Source organism: Cygnus olor, chromosome 3, assembly GCF_009769625.2.
Source record: "Cygnus olor isolate bCygOlo1 chromosome 3, bCygOlo1.pri.v2, whole genome shotgun sequence".
Classification (NCBI taxonomy): Eukaryota; Metazoa; Chordata; class Aves; order Anseriformes; family Anatidae; genus Cygnus; species Cygnus olor.
In genome coordinates, this window is record NC_049171.1 from 120613704 (window position 1) to 120635887 (window position 22184).

The following is a 22184-nucleotide window of genomic DNA, read 5'->3' on the forward strand; positions in this document are numbered from 1 at the left end:
CTAACAATTTACTTGTACCTCAGAACTCCCACGGCATTCCCATACACCCCAAACATTAATTCATGTTTCCCATTCATTCATCTTGTAGGCATCAAATCATTGATTAGCAACTCTTTGGAATACTATGATGAAATCAGTAATAACTTTGATTCCTATTTTACGTTTAAAAAAAATCAATACACAAAGGAAATTGGATTAAAGCTATCAAAAGGGGGTGCTGATGTCAGAGGCAGAATAGAAGAGACCCAGAGTTGGTACCTGACACTGCCCTCCTGGTCCCAGATCTCAACTTGGAATTGCCAAAAGTGAGTGAAGAACAGCTGCAGGCTTCTTGGCTTTGTTCCCTTGGCACCGAGGTGCCACATGGCAGAAAGAGGCAGACACCCCACGGGCGCCTCGGTTTGGAGAAAGGCCCACTGTTAAGCAGCACTGTGGCCACTAACCACACTGTGGCTCAAACTGTGGGTGGCATGAATTGTGTTTCTTCTGCAAAGAAGAACTCAAGGTTTGCAACCACAAACTATGAGGTAAAGCATTGTCTGAGAAGAAAGTGGAAGACTGGAGGTTAGAGGTGTGCACAGCAGAGAAGATGGGATGGCAGGGAGCTTCCCCAGTTTGGAAGCAGATGGTGGGAGGTGAACAGATATATTTTTTTAACTGATTTCCACAAAGAGATGAATGGCGAAGCCTCCACAATAGAAGACAATCCTCCCCCTACCACTTTGGCCACTTGCCACATTTGCCGCAGAAGGGAGCTCTGGTTGGATTAGGGTTGGACTAGATGATCTTAGAGGTCTTTTCCAACTTAGATGATTCTCTAATTCTATGATTCTGATCCAGCCAACGGGGCATAAGGTTAGACGCTTGTGATGTTCTGAAAACTTGACAACTGCAGAGCCTTCAAAAAAAAAGTCAGGCAATAAATGATTATCTCTGTCAATTTCATGCAAATAATGCTCACATTTGCAAACAGGGAAGTAAAATTCTTCATCACCTAAGGATCAAAGTTATTGGGTTTAAACACAAACTGGCATTCATGAAAATTATCGGAATCTTTAAGTACAAAAATAAAAGCAAAAACTAGCCATGAAGATTATAAAGGTTGATTTGAGAAGTGCAGCTGGTATGCCCCAGCTTAGGATTTTAAATCTATATATAGGCACTTAATTATGAGCCTGAAAAATACAGGCAACCTGTAGGTGCTTGGCTGTGGTTACTGTCAGGCACTGGCACACAGAGTTACAGGCAGGTAACGGGTTCGACTATTTGGGACAGCGACTGTCAGGCACGTTACCACTTGACATCGTTCACCCCTTTTCTCCACATATCATTATTATTTCTAGGCTAACAAAAAGATGGTTTATTTATGATGGCTGGGGATTCCTTACCGATGCCTAAAAGCTCTTAATAATGGGAAAACAACAAAGGCTCTGAGAAACAGGTAGAAGAGAGAATGTCTTATGTGCTTCTAAAATATATGCCGACGCCTAATAGGGAGTATGGTAAAAGCACAGGTTCCCATTTGGTGAAAAAGTCTTCAAGTTAAGAGCCCGAACCAATGCAACGTTAAACAAGTGCACCTGCATTTCAGAAGCAAGTAATTCCAGCCGGGATTCACGTTGCTGTGGATACAAAGGGAAGAACAGCACAAAGATACTGGTGAAGCAGGGAGGGATTAGAGTATCTAGGGAAATAAGTAAAAGGTGTTGGGTTTCACTGCACAATTCTAGAGGACAGCTACAAAAGCAAGTCTAAACACCCCTGTCCTTGAAATAAAATTGGATTACCAATTTATTGTGACCAAAATCAAAGGAACAAACAACAAAAATTTTAGTATGTTATTTATGTATACCTGCAAATCTGTTCAAATATTCCTGGCTAGTTTCTCAGGATTTTTTGCCTCCATGCTTTTCCTTCTTGGGTGTGTGGTGCAACAACAAAGGTTTAGATGGTGAAAAGGTGTCTGAACGAATTATTTAACTGCTTTCTTTAAACCCCTCATCACAAATAATGAGTCAAATCACCTTTGTAACAGCAAATAAAGTGCAGCAAAATAGTCTACCTGAACCTATATGTTTCAATTTATTTGAAACTAAGCATCACACTCTTTTTTTTTTAAGTTTTCCAGTCATTTATAAAAAATAAAATAAGAAAGGATTACAGAAGATAATACCAACATGACTACCAAAATAGGTAGCTCCATTTACTGCCCTCCTGTATGCATAATTGTTGAACAATTTAACTTTCATATTTGGCATTCCAACCTATCCAAAAGTAAAGTCATAATTATCCTCAACTTTCATGTAGCAGTGCATTTAAATACAGCAGCTCTAGATAATTCTAAAAATGGTATCAGTCTGTTTTCAGCACTACCAATAATTAGGTTGAGAAATTCTTGCATTAATGAAACTCTGATTCAGAGAAATTTCCCCACTGCTCTGCAACAAAAAACGAACCTTACAACTTCTGTGGGGAAGAAAGAGCCCTGAATGAGAGAGAGGTGATGCAAAATGAGTCCCTGCTGTTTAGGGCACAGAAAGTCCACGTACCCAGGTATAGGTCTCACCCCAGAAGGAAGGTATAGGCGGAACCTCTCCTTGACACAAATAATACAACAATTTATGCAAACCTTTTTTTTTTTTTTCTTTTTGTTTTAAAAGGGGAAGATCGGCACCCCACATTTTCAAGAGCAGGGTCATCAAGACATGACTTTGAGAACAGATACCTCCAAAAGGAAAAGATTTTCTAACATATTTTACAGCTCCACACAAAACTGCAAATAAAAAAGCTCAGCTTAGCAAAGGTTGCTAATAATAATAATAGTGAAAAAAAAAAAACACCACATATGCATATTTTTACTAAGTGATGAATATGTTGCCTAGTACTATAGACTTTAGGAGCAACCTTTACAAGCAATGCATTTTCACGCTGCACTATACTAAATTGCTTTTGTTTACTCGGACAAAGCCCATTGCTGTCTTAGGCAGAGCTGAAAAAGCCTCTACCTTTCCTCTTCCTCCCACACTTCAGACAGCTACATTCAACTCAGACAAGTAAGAATCAGGTATGAAGATATGTGAAAATAACACAGCAGAACCGTTTCCCTGTATGGTGCTATGTGATGCCATCCTGGTATTATGAAGGCTCTGCAGCTGATCTTACACTGCCTAGTTAGTAAGCTTTTGGTAAGATAGTCAGTGACCGAAGCAGAAAGGGTTTATTGTTTGCATCAACAATTACCAAAAGCCTCTGTTCTCAAGAACCTTAGTGAGTGCATCAATTACAAACCTCAGAACAGGATTTTAGCTTAACTGCCGACCAACAGATGTTCATCTACAAGTCATCCATCTCTAATTACAAGTAATCAAAGATAAGCCATTTCTCCATTGGATCAACCTTCAAAAAAAGTGTTACGATTGTGAATGAATTTGCTCAAGGAAAGAAGGGATAACAATAAAGTCTTTACTGGGACACCTTTCAATGCAAGAGTCAAGAAAGAGGTTTTCCACATATACATTTGCTCTATAAACTGTGCTTGTTTATAGACTCTTCCTCTTCCTGCTTGTTTATAACTCTTTCTCCAAAGACCAGTGACAGATGTGTCAAGAAGAACACCAGCAAAACTAAAACAATAAGTGAATCTGATTGTCAGTAGCTCACATTTAATGTGACTAACACTTTTGGCCCTGGGCAATAGGTAAGTCAGTTGATTACTTCAGTGGGAAAATTCACACCTTCTTCGTCCCAGAACATGACTGTTTCTGTTCCAAGACGGGCCACAACATTGGTGATATACACCACCCATTTCAATTTCAGAAAATACTCTTTAAATTGTTTAGAACATAGATTAAGAGGGAAATGTTTGGGTCTGATTTTAATTTATGAAATATTTCACGATGAAATTTCTTTTAAAAAAGAAGAAACCCCAACAAAACATTTTGTCATGTCCCAATAACTATCTCCTTATATGAAAACAATGTTCACCCTTAAAAAGACTTACATTTGGATGGAACGGTACTTTTTAATCAAGTACAGTGCTTTTTTCTGAAACTTCCTACCAGCTGTACTGCTGATTAATTGTATCAGATGCTGAATTCCAATGGAAAGCAGCCTACAAGCCCAGGCTGTGAAAGACATGACCACCACTTCTGACATCTTATGCAAGAATCCTTTCAAAAAGCCAAATTATTTTTAGTTTGACCCTTCAGTAACAGCCTTCAATGATGCTGCGAGTATTTCTCTCTCCCCAGCTGCCTGCTCTCCTTCATTGGGTCTCTCTCTGCAAACTTGGTACTTGATGGCACAAACTGTGTTTTTCTCTCTGTACTTTGTACTTTCAATTCTTTGTTTAATTTCTCCTTTTTAGGCAGCTTTAAATCACCCCCTAATCTCGATTACTCCCTGAATGTTACCAAACATGTCTTCTCCCATGTTCTTCTGTCAAACTCCTGTCCATATCATGACTCATTTCTCTGAAACAATCCTGCTACCCTTTTCCTGTCACTGCTTCTATCCTTTCTATCCACCTGTCATTTCCCAGCAACTGTTTTTTGCTTTCCTCACCTATGTCAACTCAGTTTCCCCTATTCTTTTTTGCACCATTCTTCTCCAGTGATTGTGGCTCTAAACTGTAATTCAGTTGAGGCTTTTCTCCTTTGTTAGACTAATTCTTTTCCACACTTTGTTTCTCAACCCATATTGACCCTTGCAATTTTACCACTAAGCTCTTCCCCATCCCTTAACCACCTCTCGTTCAGCTCTCTTCTCCTACTGTCTGACTCTGCATCTTGCCAGTACTTGCAAGGTACACACCAGGCTTTGAATGGGCACACAGGTTAAAGTGTGTAGCACACAAACGCTGGACTACAACAACTAAGAGGAAATTAACACAACCTAAAACTGAGTCTTAGGTACTTGCTTATTTACACATTTACTGCACAAACTGCATTTCTGTAGCATAGTATGAGCCATATTCTGACTGGTCAGACAACCCAATGACAGGTTTCTTAGAAACCTCTTTACAAAACTACAATACTCACCCAAGATTTGTTGTAGTTCCAGGATCTTGCTTATTAAAAAAAGCATGGCAAAGACCTTATACTATGAATTGCTATATGACAGAACAGGAAAATCTGAAGAGCTGTTTCCGTGACCCATACAAAACACACATCTGAATCTGACACACACATATACCTATGCGGGAACACCCCTACCTACAAAGTTACCAGATGAGCACTGTTATCCCAAATGTATGTTGGCTTTGAATTTGACCAAATCCAAGTACCACTAGCCATTGCTTTTGCTAGAGCATTTCCGAACTAAAATTTTAATTTTCATTCCACAAATGTTTCAGTATTTCACCCTGTTCAAAGCACAAAACAGGGCAATTATTTTTCTAGACAGAAAATGAGGTATATCTCATGATGACACTGGTAGTTACAGTCTCTAGCTGTTTAAACCTAATCACCTGGCAGATTCAAGGTCACATCAACACCATTTTCCACAAATAAAGGTACCATAAACTGGGAAGTAAAACTATAGAGTGGCTGAGAGGTTGCTGTTTTGTCTACTCCTGTGTGAATGTTTCAGTGGATAACAGAAAATGAAAATTCCAACTCGTTAACAGGACATTTGTAATACTATTGGACAATTATCAAAGTCAAAATTAAGTTGCTTTTTTTTTTTTTTGTGGCTGTCTATTTACCCCAAGTTATTGCATGTTATTGCAAAGGAGATTAAAATTTTGACTCTGATAGTGGTTGATACAGATTTGGCAATGCTTCTTTCACCCAGATGAAAAACTATGCACCCTAGAAAAGCCCACGGATGTCAAAAGTGAGGCTCCCCTTGAATTTGATGAGCTTGAGATTTGTACCAATATTTCTCCTCCTAATAGCAAGAGCATGCAGAAAGAGAAGATGCTCACAAAAGTTGTATGTTCCGAGGCACCACCCCAGCACCACATTCTCTTGACAGAAAGCTGGCAGCCTGGGAAGGATGGGGGCATGCATGGCTGGCAGAGGATTCAGCTGGGCCAAAATTCCTGATCTCAAACATCTGCATGTAGCAGCTGCAAATCTGGGCCTCGCAGCACCTTCAGCCCTGGCAGTCTGATGAGCACAGCTGCCTTGCTGATATTGCATCCAGGAAAGAGAAGCAGCTCTGAGAGGTACAGCGCCGCACACTGTGTAGTGCCCATCTCTTTACCCAGCCAACGTGACATTTCCCCGACAGCGCATCCTTCCGAAACAGCCTGTGCCCTGCAGCTAATGTAGAACCAGCGTTGTGCCTGATTAATGCCAAGATGCTAGCAGCTCCCAGGGAAACAAACCGCACAGCACAGTGTGCTACAGGTCACACAGAAAGGCAGCACAGTGCTTGGGTACTGGAAGCAACCAAGATACAGCACTGAGGAGCTCAATCGAACCTAGCCAATCTTCACTCAGGGAATCTAGATTACAGGGCATATGGTAAAGATTCACCATCTCATGAATATATCTTATGGACACCCAACTCTCATTGCAATGTAAACTGCATTCATGCTCTTCTCCTTCCTGGGATCTGGACAGCAGTTACAGCAATCCAGAAAATTTAAAATTTCAGCTCATCACACATTCAAAAAAAATAAGAAACTACCCTCATTTGTATTGTGATTTGTGATGTTCGCTTGCCACAACCCTTGCACTGCATGTTAGAGTAAATATAGACCAACAGGAATCTAATCTACATCAATCGCTGGAGGGCAGAATCACAACATAACCATCAGCCAACTAATTATTTCTCCATTTTACTAGTCTGAGAAGTTTGCTTTCAAACCAACCCAAAGGCAGGTTATAGACTGCTTTGAAGAACTCAATACTTACAACACCTCTGCAGCAGCTCTGGGAAACAAACTTCAAAACAAAGAAAAATAAATATGAACAGAACAGAAAGTACAGCTACTCCATCACTTCAGCAAAGAACTGAAAAGCCTAAGTGTGGTGTTTGCACTTGCAATGCTTCTTTATTTGCTTTGAACTGCACTGACCAGATTGCTGCCAGAGCTGCTCTGGGTAGTCAGGTTACCGAGCTCTGTTCAGAGCTGCTGAAACAGCCACGCCGATGGCACGCCCAGTCACCAAGTAAGGCCTGATAAATATAATTCTATAAAAATTCTTCTGACTCACATCAATTTTGAAACAGGCCTTTTATGAGAAAACTACTATTTCCAAGATCACTTTAAATATACAAAAAGAAGTTATGACTACCGACATATAAATATTAACAAAATAAAATCTGCAAATACTTACAAGTTGAAAGTGCGAAAGAACAGTTTGGGCTGAGACAAGTATTTGTGTATGTTTTAAGGACAAGTACATGAAGTTGAAATAATTTACTTCAAATTGAAAGCTCTCTAAAACAAGAATATAAACTACAAGATAACAAAACATCGATGCAAATTGAGTGCCATTTTTTGGCAGAGGCCAGTCAAACAGCTGCTGGGAATGATGAGGACCCATGTCCTCTCCCCAGTTTATGTCTGGTATCAGTCACTGACAGCGTTCATTGTGATAGTGACTACACAACAAGGCGAGATACGACCTATCGTATTTATCTCTGTCACAACTTGATCTCTATTCACCAGAAATGATGGAAGGCAACAATGTCTGAAGGATGCGGGACTCGTGACAGTTAACACATGGTCAACTACAACATTGTTCTGGGTTTGCCTTGGTATGAAAAAACGGCAGTCAAAAGGAAGCACATGTATACCGATTCTTGTGGCAAAGATAGGTAGTATAAAACAATGAAGATCACTAAACCATTCATTACATGTTAGCTCTGTGATCAGCAAGTAAGCACTAACTATTTAATTAGTCAACTAATTAGTGACAGGCAACATGGAAGGCTTCAGATGTTCTCAGACAAATGCAAAGATAAAAAGCCTAATTAAACAGCAAGCATTATGCTAACTATTGCCAAACAGGACAGATGTGCAGGATATTGTATAATACTGTGCTGCCAGATAACGGCAGTTGTAGTTGTTCTGTCAGAAAGTGTGCTTTAAAATCCCCAGCCATTTCTATGTTCATCTCAGACACCTTTAACTCAGGAAGGGAGAAGCTGTCCTGCAGGCAGACTGACTGTGTTGGATTCTAACTCTATTTTAAGAGAAAAATTCATGACTTTGACAAAAAAATACTTTAATACATTCACTTTTTAATGCAATAACCATTTTAAAGCATCCAAATGGAAAGAGAAATGTATTTCACAACCTTTTCATACAAAACGTGGTCTTAGCTGCCATTCATTTATTGCTATTTTGTGTAGTAATTATGTATATTTGCACCATCCTCAGAGAATAAGGCATTGTTTACACCAGAGGTTGGATTAAAAAGGTTTTCGAAATCATGGATTAAAAAGGGTTTTCCCTATAATTAGAAGACAATAACGCTTTCCACAGCTATATGCAAAGAGGTGGATAAGAAGCTAATTGGTTCACTACACTGGAACCAATGACAAGATACTGCTGTGAGCAAGGTTTTTGCACTCTTGCAGCCAAACTTCAATCACATGCCCTCAGAGCGTACTAGTTAACATGCTGTTCTGTGAATCATCCACCGAATTAAGTACAAATGCTATTTTTTGAACTGTATGTTTTTCTGGCCTAACTCTGCTGCTATGACCATCATTCTTAACTCATAAAAGCAAACAAGAAAAAACAAAACACTCTGCTCTCCTGATAAATTAGTATTTAACAATGAGCTTATTTTTAAATCATTTCAGTACTTGGGAATAGGAAGAGATTAAAATGTGCTATAGCTGACATTCTTCAGGAACTACGTGTAGGGGAAGAATGATTTAACGGAGATCTATTCAGCTTGGTACTTCAATTTCTAGGTGTTCACAGTGTTTAAAATCTATTATTTATCTGCAGTTGCTCTTTCTTCTGCTGAAGGTCACCTCCAAGAATTGGTATTTTCAGAACTCTGAACTCAACCCATTACCCCTGTTCTCATATTCATAGCTACTGATATTCTATATTCATGAAAATAGGTTTTTCGTGCTCAAATCATTTTCAGATCCAAATTTCATTTAACATTTGCAAGCTGAATGCTTAGAACAGCTTTCTCATTTATAAATTAAGTATATGTATACTTTATCTCTGTGCAGACAACAAAAATGTAACTTTTTAAAATTTCTTAAATCAGACTCTTTTTTAGGGTCTTCATTCATGATAATTTGTCAATGGTAGTGACTCAGCACTGCAAGCTTAAGTGAAGGTCACATGTATCTACTGGAGGATCTGTTACAACTTTTTCTTGATTTTCTTTTTTTAACACCAAGTCACTCAAACAAAACTAAAAACACCTTGCAGTTTCAGCCTAACCACGCTTTGGATTTCTTTGGTTTGATTTAGTCTGATGCTGAAACAGTTTTCTCCCCACATCCACAACAAAGGGGAGGCAGCAGTGCCAGTTGCAATGACAGTTTGGAGGGTGGGGAACAATAGAGGCAGAGCCTCCGCGTTGCTAGGCTGAACTGCTTTCTCACAAGGGGAATATTTGTTCAGTTGCTACTTCTCCTTTAGGGCTGGCCATCCCTCAGAATTTACATTGCTTTAACAAGTGGTCTGATGCTGCTGCAATTTGTGTATGCCCCATCCTAGTGCTAGAGCGACCTAAGTCCCAGCTTTGTGCAAGGGGAAGCGCATAATTGCACTGCCCAGGAGAAGCCTCATGCAGGAATTGCGGGAATCACAATTTCTTGCCTGCTTGCCATGCTCCTGCAGGGAAGTTAATTACTGAAGCAATTTATGATGCAACTCGCTGCCCCCCTTCTGCAGCACCTCGGAGCTGCTGCGTAGCTTGCTGCAGCTCCTTGCATGCCGACCAGGCCCTCAGGGCGCCCATGTTCACACCTGTACCTGCTGGCAGCTGCACAGCCAAGCCCACAGCTGCACCACTGCCCAGCGCTGCCTCCTCCAACATCTGCCTGTCCCTCGGATAAAAAATTCTTACGTGTCCTGAAAAAATGCAGCACTATAGCTCGGAACAGATCCGAATGTGACTGCACTCAAGAAAAGAAAATCAGCAGAAGCTATTTATTTGGATGGTGAAACAACATGCCCAATGAGATCACCTTCACTGACCTGGCATTAGATTAAGCACAATGGAGGTGGTACTCCAGGGCTCACGGTACGCCGGCACTAGGAAGAAGTTTCTCCTACTGGCAGGTCATTCCATATACTCACCTGCAGCATTTTTGCACTGCCCTTTGAAACAACCAGCACTGATTTGGGCACACCAGCGCTCTGAGCTCTGTGATGACCTGGTCCAAAAAACTCTCAATGCACAGTAACGAACCAGAGCGAAGGACTGCAGCAGCAGTTTGTAAGGCGCTGGTTCCCAGCATCCACCCCTCCTTTGCAGCAGCGTTTCAAAGCTCACTCTGTTCCAGCGGATAGGATGCGGTGCCCATGGCTGCTCCCTGGCACCCTGCCCCACCGCGCTCTGCCTTGGGCATGTTGGCCGAGAGCTGCGGTGCCGCTGGCACAGTGCGGTGGAGCAAGAGGCAGCCTTCTGCATGCTCGAGGGAGGAGACACTGTTCTCATTGTTATTTCTCTGTCCACTGAAAAATATATTTCTTCAGTTGAAAACACTTGTAAAATGTAGTTCTAATAATTGTTAGGTAGGTAAGTGAATTACATTTGTGTGTTTCCATGGTGACTGATAATGTAAAATAATTAAGTATGAAGAATAATGAGGAGAAAACTACTTCCTCTTTTTAAGGATTAGGGGCTTATAAATTGATTCAATCTAGCTATTTTTAGTGCATGTAGCCTTTGCACAGAGTATTAGAAAATTATGAGTAAATCAAACTAGATTGTATTAAAAGGCCTTCACATTGATCAGGAGACTTTCTTTAACTGCTGCTGCTGAGAAAATTAAAAAAAAAATCTTTCTTAAACTTGTTCATATGTTAATATAAATTCTGTGACATTTTGCACTAAGTACAGCTTGTTTTCTGCATTCTCTGAGCAATACTCGATTTCTCCTAAGCAGGAGCACTCCATTTGTGCAGTGCTGAAGACAAGTGCTCTCCTATGTACAAGAAGGACATGTTCTGCACAAACTCTTTCCTGGAATATAGTTTAAATAAAACTTCTGGCTGAGGTGTCTCAGAGATATAAACGATTTCCCTGCAACACTGATGTTATCTGTATGTCCTGTTCACTACAGGTAGACAGCTTTTGGCTAAGGAGGACAGACCTGGTTGGTGCACAAATAGCTTTCTTTTCCCCTCACAGTATTTTGTACTGAAAGCATAGAAATAAGCAGCACAGGATGAATAATGAGAAAGCAGCTAATAGCACTAAAATACGTTTTCAACTGAACTTTGAGTAGGACTAAATGCCTAAAAGTGCTGAGAAAGGAAGATGAGAGGAAAGTGCTCTTACCCTAAGGTGGATAGAGGATGCTCTACATTAAAAGTCAGGAGCCAAGAAAAGAGAGTAAGAAGCAGATGTTTTTTCTTCACTGTTCTAGTAATTTAACAACATTCATAAAGCACTGCAACAACTTCTCTTGCTATAACGATATTTTAATTTGTGATGTCATTGATGGTTGTAGAAGTACCAACTTCTGGCTTAACTGAAAAAGTAGGCAAAATTTTCCATTCTCTGCCCACCATAGAGATGCCAAACTCCACTAGTTTTTGTAATGAGCACTTTATTGTCATGATCACATTCAGAATTGGCATTTTATGTTCGTTTTTGCAATGCTTTCAGGACATTTCTAATATGTATGTTTAAACTACAAGGAAAACAACAATTGCATTCTCACACAGACTAACGTTCTGATAACCCCATAAAATCGGTATGGATGGGGTACTCGCATAGAAGGTGTAAGCAGTGAGATAGCAGAGAGAGGGTCCCCCTTCTTAATTTTGGAAAGTCTGTAAAACAGACTGTGTCCACAGCTGGCTCTGGCTTAGAGAGAGGAAGGTATAAAAACAGTTGCATATATTTATCCCCCTTCTTAACCAGTTTATAGTTTATTTACTCCAGTTTGGATAACCTGGGGTAAACAGAGCCAATTTCCAGTTTTACTGCTGAAAAATTCTTTAATGTTTGCTGACAGCCTGTCCTTCTGTTGGGCCACCAGGCAGGCTCGTAACTGCCAGAGTGCAGTGCCCTCTGCTAGACCTTTCCCATGCTCACTCCAGGGCCTACAGTAAAAATGGTAGAGGGGCCAGAAATAGCAATTTTCCAGTTCCCAAGCACTCCCCAAACAAACGCCTCATCAGAATCAGAGGTATGCTACTTCTCCTTACAGGCGGTAGGTACCATGAGGGTGCATCTCAACAAGCTCATGTTAGGCATCCTACACAGCTCTGGAAACAGCACCATGAGGTAGGAGAATGGAGGGATTCAGTGATTTGTGGTTCCAATAGGCAGAACTAGCTTTAACAATCACTAGTGCTTTGTAGCACATGTGAAGGGCTATGGACTTAATCTCTACCAACAGTGTTTTTGTATAAGAGCAATGGTCAAAGCGATTGTAAGTATGTGGAATTCGCATTTTTGGTGGGCCTTTGTTTTGAGGATCTACAAGCATCCTTGCAAGCACTTTTGAACTCCAGAGTTAGTCGGGGTGGAGACACCAACCTCTCTACATCTTCAAAGTACAGGCTCAGAACTTTAACAGCTACTACTTGGATACAGACTCAAAGCACATGTGTACACTTTTTTTTTTTTTTTGGATAAAAAGGCAGCCTGAGATGATTTTTAAATGGAGGAAGCAAACCCCTTCAAACAAAAGGTAATGTATTCTCAGTAAAGGAAATAAAATCAGAAACTTACCAAAAAACAAGCGTTTCTAGAAATGAGATTCCAACATCAGATGCACCAACCACCACAATTCTACTGTTGATGGACGTTTTAGATTCCGTTATTAACTTTCGATTTATGTGGTTCAAAGAGTAACTCAGCTGTACAAAAAAAAAAAAAAGAGATGACATAGTGACATAGATATACATTAAAAATAACTGGAAAAGTCTGCTAAGAATTATTAAGCTATCAGCACTGTGCTGCCTTGCACTCATACAAAACTTACAGGTCACTGACATGACTAACATCATGATTTTCCCATGGACACCACAAGATAATACAGTAGATTAAAGGTACTAAAAATGATGAAATGTATGCATCTTTAATATGTCACAAAATTAGTAGTGCTTGATGTTCTGGCTTCCCTTGAAAAAGACACTATAGAGTCTTTTAAGGTTTAAAAATACTGTCTCTTCTAGAATTTACCACCATTTAGTTAATTCCTGGGGCACATATTTACATGATGCTGAGATCATTTTTGCACCTTCTGGAGCAATTTTTACTCTTGCTGTTTCATTTATGGAAATGCTTTTACTTGTAAAATCATTAGAAAGCTGTGTCTTGAATGCCTTAGTTTTCAATGTGCTAGTTAAATACACAATCTCTTTCAAAATATACATATATATTATTAAACACAGAACAGCTACACCAAAAGCCAGGCTGTCATATGTGTAAGCTACTATAATGTCACTGAGATGAATACCCTGGCAAAAATCTTGCCACAGAGTTTTAGTTAATACCTTCTCAGTTTTCTTTCTCCTGATGCATATACATGTACTGCATACATGTTTAAGACAGTAAATTTCTGGTATTTTCATTGTAACTGTTTCTTTAGGTCTCCTGAACTAACTGAAAGATTCCCAAAAATATAAAAGAGAGTCAAGAGACAACATTGCATTTGACTTTTATTTTTTCTGCCCCAAACTATATTTAGTTTTCAAATTTTTGATGAAAGACAGGGAAACACTTTCCATCTTATAGCACATCTCTGCTTTTTTTTCTTATTTATTGCTTTGGGTTATATACCTTCACATTTCACAGAATGAATAATTATAGATTTATGGATGCACTGAAGGGAGAAATAGAAAACCGTGCTACTTTGTCAGCCACTTCTCCTATATATTTCTGCAGTGTCACTTAAGGAGGAAGCAATGTAGGACTTCTAACAGGTTTTCCTCTATTACTAATAGGATACATCAGGTTAATAAAATTAAGCCCTCTAAATTCCTCCTATAAAATTACAGTAGAAATATTCGCTATATATTAGTTGACAGAGTAACTCAATATATGAAGAATAAGTACTTTATTTTAAAGCTATGGTAATGATGCTGGCCTTCTCAAGAAGAACATGGCATACTGAGATCCCCAGGCAATCTGTTATGCTATGTCTTTGCAGTGGAGACCTACAGATGAGATTTCAGCGGTCTCGCTACAGAAGCTGTATACCACACTAGAGTGCTCTGCCACATCTTAAGATGACATCTTAAGGCAAGATTATGGGTCAATTATTTGCAAACCGTCATCACTGTAGAGGAAACAATTTAAGACGTGGCAATTAAATGTGTTCTTTGGGCAGGCAACTTTTTTTTTTTTTTTTTTTTTTTTTTTTTTTTACTGCCAGATAAATGTTCTTCTGGCTGTAGTTCTTCACAGTGCAATGATGACATCCAGTGGTGAGCCAGATTCATCTCTGAGATGAGTGGGCTGAACTCCACTGAGAAAATTCCAGAAGATACCTTAGAAAGTATACCGGCCCACTGTGCTGCTTATTGGGGAAGTTGGGAGTGTGAAGCTTGACACGTGCCCACAGTCTCATGCAGCCCCACACCGAAGAGCCATAGCCAGGACTGAGCACATAACGGCTGCAGTGCTGCCAAGGCTGACGATACATAGGGCATCTGCAGCTTTCTGTGATCCAGTGCAACTTTCTAATCCAAAGCCTACGCTTTCTAACATGGTTAAACACTCCTTACAGCAGGGTTTGCCAATAAAAAGAGTTTGATCATAAATGAAGATATAACACTTCCACATTTCAGAAACTGAACAAACCTTATATATTGCACTGAAAACATATGTTGTTGTTAAAGATTTTCAGAAACAAGAAGAATAGATGAAAATTATTAACGCAGCTAAAAGCACTGCTTAAAATAAAACTTGCGCTATGCTTTTATAGCATACTAAATGGGTAAGCCCTGACTGCAACGCCTAGCATTATTCTGCAAGGGCTGAGATGGAGATCTCATGGCACCACATATACGTGCTGAGGGTGCAGTGTGTTCAGACCCTGGGGTCTGTGAACTCTGCAGTCAAGAGCAATGAAAGGCTTTTTTAATTTTATTTTATTTTTAGCTGTGCACAGATTAGCAAATTTCTAAAAAAGCAATGCCTTCTGAAGGAAAAATTATCAGCGATGCTTTTGCTGAAACATGGCTTTTAACAAATCCAATAAAATGGTAAGAAGAACATGAAGAGAAACTTCTTCTAATGTGTCTAATCAACCAAAATAACTAGACAGGAATGTCGGCCACTAATAGGATAAACCCAAAAGACCTTACAGCAATGCCAAGTTCAAATATCTTCCACTGCAGTGCTGTTTTTTTTGTTGTTGTTGTCATTTTTGTTTTGTTTTTTAATGTACTCCAACAAAGAAATATAAAGCAGTAATACAATTTTCTAGGGAAGAGTTGTATCTAATTTATGAAATGGCTTCTGTATCAATGATACAAAGGCAGCATATGAGTAGAATATAACCGTTTTTGTTTGCCACACAATGGCCCCAATACCAACAGCTGTCATGCTTCAGAAATCACCTTTCTAACAGCTAAGTACACTAAATGGCCCCAGGGAGTAAGGAATTAGGTGGATTGGTCCCATAATACCACCTTATTTTAACAAAATGTCAGGACAAATGACTACATATGTTCCCCAGAGGAACAATCAGACATCATAATTGATAGGTCAATAGCAAAATCTAACTTGTTTACTTTGTATCCAATTTATTAAATAAAATAATCATTAACTAATGTGAAGCAAAAAACAATTATTGCCATTGTTAGAAAAGGCACACATAGCTCAGAGAAAAGTATTTTCTTTGATTATCAAAATGAGATTTTTTTTTAATTTATTTTTTTCCCTTCTACTCTCCTATCTGACAGGCTCTGCCATTGCACCACCTGTCACATTGCTTCCACCTGGGAGGGCAGAGCACCCACCTACAGCTTCAATTCCAGCTGCTGACAAGGGCGGCTTCTCTTGATTAGCCCATGAGGGATATGTCTCCATGTGGACCATCAGTGCCATCCACTTAGAGGCCTTCAAACTTTACTTCCATTAAAAATGCGTATGCATTTCTCACAGTGCTCCACTGAAAACACAAATCCTGCATGTAAATCATGTCTTACTCATCATTACATAGTATATGTTCCAGAATAAGAAATTTTACAGCATTAAAAAAAATCACACATCCTTCTACACTAAGCAAGCAGTGAAAAAAAATAGTAATTTGGTTTTAGTGAACACGTTTGTATGCACTTTTTCCTCCCCACTTCCAAAGCAGGCTAAGCAGCATCATACATCCACAAGGCACGTTCAGATCTCTCGTCTGGGTAGCCATCCCATTTGCATAGTGCCTGGGAATGTATTAATTGTACATTTACTCACAGTATACAATGGTAGTACAAACTCAGATGGAGAGTATTTTGTAGTTTCTTTTAGTTCTCCTTTTAAGCAATGGGCCCTGGGCTATTTGTAAGATATATAAAAATGTTTATTGCTATTGTTTTTAAAATAGGTCTGGTTTTATATCAAATTCCACCTTCATTTAAACAGAAACAATGGAAACCGAACAAACAAGAATGAAAAGAAGTTGGACAGAGCTTTGACAGAAAAGGAGCAGTGGGATGTTCTGAATTGGGTATTGGTAAATACATCCTAGTAAAACATCCCAAGTGTGTCAAGGAGAGCTATTGCAGCCACTGCTAGAACTGTTCATGCAAAGACTCCATAAAGCTGCAGAGTTTGGACTTGATTTTACTACACGCTGAGCACCTGGGCCTTATCCAGCTGAAAACAATCAAGTGTTTGCTAAATGTTAAGTATGTGAGAGTGCCACTGAACTCAGAAGGCCTGACTCTTGAGTTCGGGGCACTACTAGGTAAGCATGGAACTGACTCACTTGTGTGTTTGGCACCTTTACAGACCCTTTATTACTCCTGGAGGTAACAGTGCACCACCCGGGCAGACCTCCAGCAAGGAGCACCTTCCAGCACTGTTTTCTGTGATTCCACACCTGTATGCAAAGCTTTTGTTTTAACTGAGCACTTGCCCCTGAGAAATCAGAATAACAGTTACTGCCATGCAGGATCTATGTAACTTGAAGTCTGCTACTTTAAAAAGCATCAGAAGGAGTTAAAACAATCAACAAACCTGTTCCTGGATCAGTGCTGAGATCAGCAACAGTGGCAGGCAAACAAGAAAGTGAACAAACAGACCTGTTTTAATTTCAAGCTCCATTTGATTCACAAGAAAAACAAAGAAAAAAAAAACAATGCAGTCTGAATAACTTTTTAATTCTAATTGTTTTTTAAGAAGAACCTTTCTTTAGTAACTTGGTTTTACTAACCAGATAAAATGTAGCCATTATATAACATTTTTCATCCACAGCCCTCAAAGGCCTTTATGAATGAAGTCAGTATTATTACATCAGTCGTCATATGAGGAAACTCTGATCTTCAGCTTCTAGAAAAACCACAAATTATACATTCATGATCATTCCTATGACAATCCCTATGACTCCCTATGAAACCAGGGATTCACTGTCGAACTCCAAAGAGCAGCAAAAGAGAGCAGACATGGACACACGTTTAATATCCTTGCAGAACCATTCCTACCATGGTAAGAAACTGTTCTTTTTTCCCTTTTAGCATTAACATTTGGCTTCCCAGCCCAAAGAGGGCTGGACAGTTTGCACTTGCACAAAGATCTCATGATTGCTGCTCAGCTTAAAAGAACAAATGACTAAACTCTAAATGTTGTCATTTTCAAAGAGAGTTCAGTTCTCCCCCATGTTAGTTGAAGAAAGTGATGTGCAGGAAGGCACAGGAACTGCAGCAGAGCCACTCAAGTGCGTAAAATGGGTTTGCAAGTGGGCAAAGCATACAGCTGGCTCTCAGAGTTAGTTTCCCCAGATTATAAGATAAAGAAATCAGCTTTACAGTGGTCAATGCTCATCTGTTGTTTTGAGAAAGTCACTAATGCTCTGCTGGCAATTCTTGCTTCCCAGTTCATCTTTGTCTACTTATTTTTATCCCACAAGTATTTGGAGGGGAGAGGAGAAGCAGGCAATAAAATGGAAACCTTTTTGACAAGATTAACAAAAACACAAAAATGTAGCAATATTTAGGAGCATCAGCCTGAAATACCTTCCAGATATTATATAGTTGGACTCTCAGCATAAATGTGGAAATACAGGAGGGGCTGGACTGGATGGCTTTCAATTCTGTACGCCAAATTCATATAAAACCATCAAAGGTCTATTACACATAACATCAAGAAGCTATACTGATTTTCTCCAAGGAAGGCTCTAGCTGTGCCTGAAGCTACAGCAGCAAAACTGGAGCTCACAATAACCATGTAGACGCTACTGATGCAGTGCTGGAAGGTTCTTTCCTTGTCCCGCTTTTTGTAAATCTTTGCAAAGAGCTGACCTCTGTAGCTCAAGTCCATACAACAGAGAAGTGCAGACAGCCAGTCACTGTATAAAGGACTCTGATGAGAACGCTCTGACTGTACACAGCTTGCACAGAAACACCGAACTAAGTAAAGAATCCTAGCAGTTAGAATTACTCTGGAAATAGCAACTGGATTGGACGCTGGGCCAATGTGTAGGGGCAGGTAAATTATTGCACACAGCTCACCAGTGCTGCTAGCTTATCCCAGTGTCTCATTGCAACTGGCACTGAGCCCCCTGCTGCCCGTCTGCATGGAGATGGCTCTGCTCTGGAGAGGCAGAGGCACTTCGGGGAGATGCCATGGAAACTATTCTGCCGGGCACCTCCCTGGAACTTGCACCGCGCTGGCAGTTGCAGTGGGTACCAGCAGCTTCCCGGTGTGCACCCTTGTGCCATGCTCCGTGGTGTCGGCGATAAGCCTCCACAGTGCAGGGGCTGGGGGGCCCAAGGAAGCAAACTTTCACCTGCATTTTCCCTGTGGCCCACGTGCCTCCTGGCAGGGGTAAGAGCAGACCTGCTCTTGCAGCGCAGCTCTGCTTTTCCACGGATCAGCAGCATAAATAGTGGCAGTTCCCCTGAATGACATACCTTCCCCTAGAGAATGCAATTAATCCGTAACCAGTAACAGCTTTCTTGCCTTCTCACCAAGGAAGAATAGCCCTAGTTTCTCTATTTGTACAATTTAGTGTACCAGATGCCCCAGGCACAACTGCAGGAAAGCCAAAAAAGTCCTTCAGATTTGCTGGAGACTGTATCCGCAATTCAGCTGGTGCAAACCACCTCAGAAATTGAGCACCCAGGAGCTCCTGCCTCACCATGATCCTGCAACAGTGACCCTGAGGAAGTCATAACCCACACCTTTAAAGCAGGCAGATGCTAAATAGCAAAGATTTCTTTTAACAGCCTAAGACTGCAATAAAATGCTAATTGAAAAACATGAAAAATGTGTGACAAATAATTTAGACGTTGAAAATTACCGTAGAGAATAGTTTGCAATAACCATGTTACCAATACGATTAATTTTGGTAACTGACATCTTTAAACAAGTTACTTGAACAAATTTCTAAGACATCTGAACACTAGTACAATAGCCAACCCAGCTTTCATTGCTAATCATACAGTCCTTGATTTCTAAGTGTTTTCTTTACCGTGCATTTCCACAGAGAAGAGGCAGAAGTTTCCTTCCAAGTCCTGGTCCCACAAGCAGGTACCTGAAGCTTGGTCCTGATCACTACTCTGCACCAAAACCAGAGCTGTGGCGCTCTGCCCTCCTGCACAGAGAAGGCTGGAGCCCAAAGGGTCAAAAGAGCAAGCAAACGCTTCTCAAGTATCAGAGCTGACAGAATTCCTCAAATCCTGCTTTTAGTGGCATAATTATCAAACATCTACTAAGTCACTCCGACTCCAAGGTAAATAAAGTAGATTGAAAATGTAGTCATTTTAAAACTAATTTGTTATCGATAATTTCACAAGAGAAGTTGGAGTCTAACAGTCTGAACCAAAGCCATTTGAAATTAATGGGATAAGAGTCATTTATTCAAATTGGCTCTAAACATAAATGGATATGGAAAAATACTTTCCTGCACTAGGACCAGGGTCTCAGCCACAGACCATCATTAACTTAAACAACGTTTCGCTAACTTCTCAGGTTTTTTTTATTATTATTTTTTTTTATTTGTACATAGTTCTTGTGCCACCACAATGCACACCAACTGCATTACCTTCATGTAGAATAAACAAAGTAAATTAAAATTAGGATTTACCTATAAACAGCAAAATTATAGGCTACTGAAAATACCACTAGCCTTTCCAGACCTTACAAGGTTTTTTTTTCCACAAACACAGAACTTTCTTAAGCTTTGATTTTAAGCAAGTCCTGCTTCACCTCTCTGTTTATAAACTGTGAAAGCTGAACATCCCTGACAGGACCTCACGGCAAAAATCTCTCACTGATGGCTGGCTCGGGAGGGTTTCCCTCTGGGGATTTCTCTTGAGAAAAGTAATAATATGGCTGCTAATAACAAGTACCACTAGAAAACCACCACAGCACATCACAACTTCCATGATACCCATTTCAAAACAGGACTGTATATGCTCTGGGAAGGGAGAAGGCAGAACCATTTCTGTCCATCGGACCTACTCCACACACAGGCTCATGGCACATAGGTAGATTTTTCCTGAAGTACTGAGTTCATTGAAGAATGTAAGAGAAGTATAAAATTAAGAGCTTTAAAACATAAAATCTAAAAGACAGGCAAGCATCACATTTCACACTGAAAATAATAAACACAATTACTAACAGTATGAAGATACAAGGGGAGATTGATGCGCAGCTTACTGCAGTAGAGTCATGTTTTAGTGACAACAGCTGTGGTTCTTCATTTTGTAATAATCAACATTACCTTTCTTTGGGAAAAAAAATCTATTTCCCTCCTTGCAAGTTGCAATTATACCACTTCCAAAGTCTTTGGAAATGTTTTGAAAAGGCTTGAAAACAAGTCTGACCTGTTTTTAAGCACAAATTACTATTTTAGTTTGCTGCAAATGTCATTAACACCTGTATAGTACTGACATCATGCTTTCAAAATAAAGATAGGTCATCTTACTTTTAATTTCACACATGCACATAAGTGGTAAACATTCAGAGCATTCCTGTTAATGATGCCATCTGGTGCCTCCCATAATTGTGTAATATTCAGCCTTCCAAACAAGATGTAATGGCAGCAATACACAAAACTCACTGACATTTACAGTAAGGAAATTTATTATCAGCCATCAGTTCAGAATGGCTGTGTTTGCATGACTACTGGTGCTAGAAAAATCATCACCTTCACCGAGAAAGTGGAGGTACAATAAATAATGGATTTGAATCCATGCATATGCTACAAAAGCATTAAAAATTCATTACTCAGGCACAATAGCATCTTAAGCAACAGTTACTTCTTTAAAAATTAATACTACTTTCCTGGTTAAATGAAAACTACATGCCAAGCCTTTGTTTTTAATATCAACGTGTTCACATACAAATTATATTATGTAGGAATGATTGTATTTTTACTTTGATCCGTCAATCTTAACATTTAAAAAGCAGGGAATTCTCTTGCCCATTTTACTTGAGCTTTTTTTGCTACATTCATTCTCTTTTATCTTAACCGAGGCTTACTGATTTAAAAAAACAACAAACAACTTTCATGTTTTAGCCACTTTCAGTATATTCCACTGCCTCACTTCAATCCATATAGAACAAACTGAGCCAAAATGAAATTTCCTATTGCTACAGATTTTCTACGAAGTCAAAATACATTTTAGGGGAGGGCAGGCAGCTATAACGTAAAATAGCAAGAACAGTTTTTCTTAACCACTTTCAGTAATTCAGCGCACTTTCAATTTTTATTACTGAATGATGTTGAAGGGAAGACATCCACAGAACTATGGCTAACTTTTTCTGTGGTGGGACGCAGCACCAAACCCACTGCTGTACAGGTAATCTTCCCCCTAGTCATTTCCTGGACATCACTCCAGGCACCCTGGCAACACTCAATCCTTGAACAAGTTCACAGTGGACTAGCTCAGCAAACTCAAG

General features: G+C 39.7%; 1 protein-coding gene across 4 annotated transcripts in view; it reads right to left on the minus strand.

Annotated features, from left to right (window-relative positions):
* CFAP61 (cilia and flagella associated protein 61) overlaps window positions 1-22184 on the minus strand; it is a 107554-nt gene that overhangs the window by 41201 nt on the left and 44169 nt on the right. For all 4 annotated transcript variants that reach the window (XM_040551783.1, XM_040551785.1, XM_040551784.1 and 1 more), the window contains one exon: window positions 12846-12973. In XM_040551783.1, coding sequence (XP_040407717.1) covers window positions 12846-12973 — 128 coding nt within the window. The remainder of the gene's footprint in view (window positions 1-12845; window positions 12974-22184) is intronic.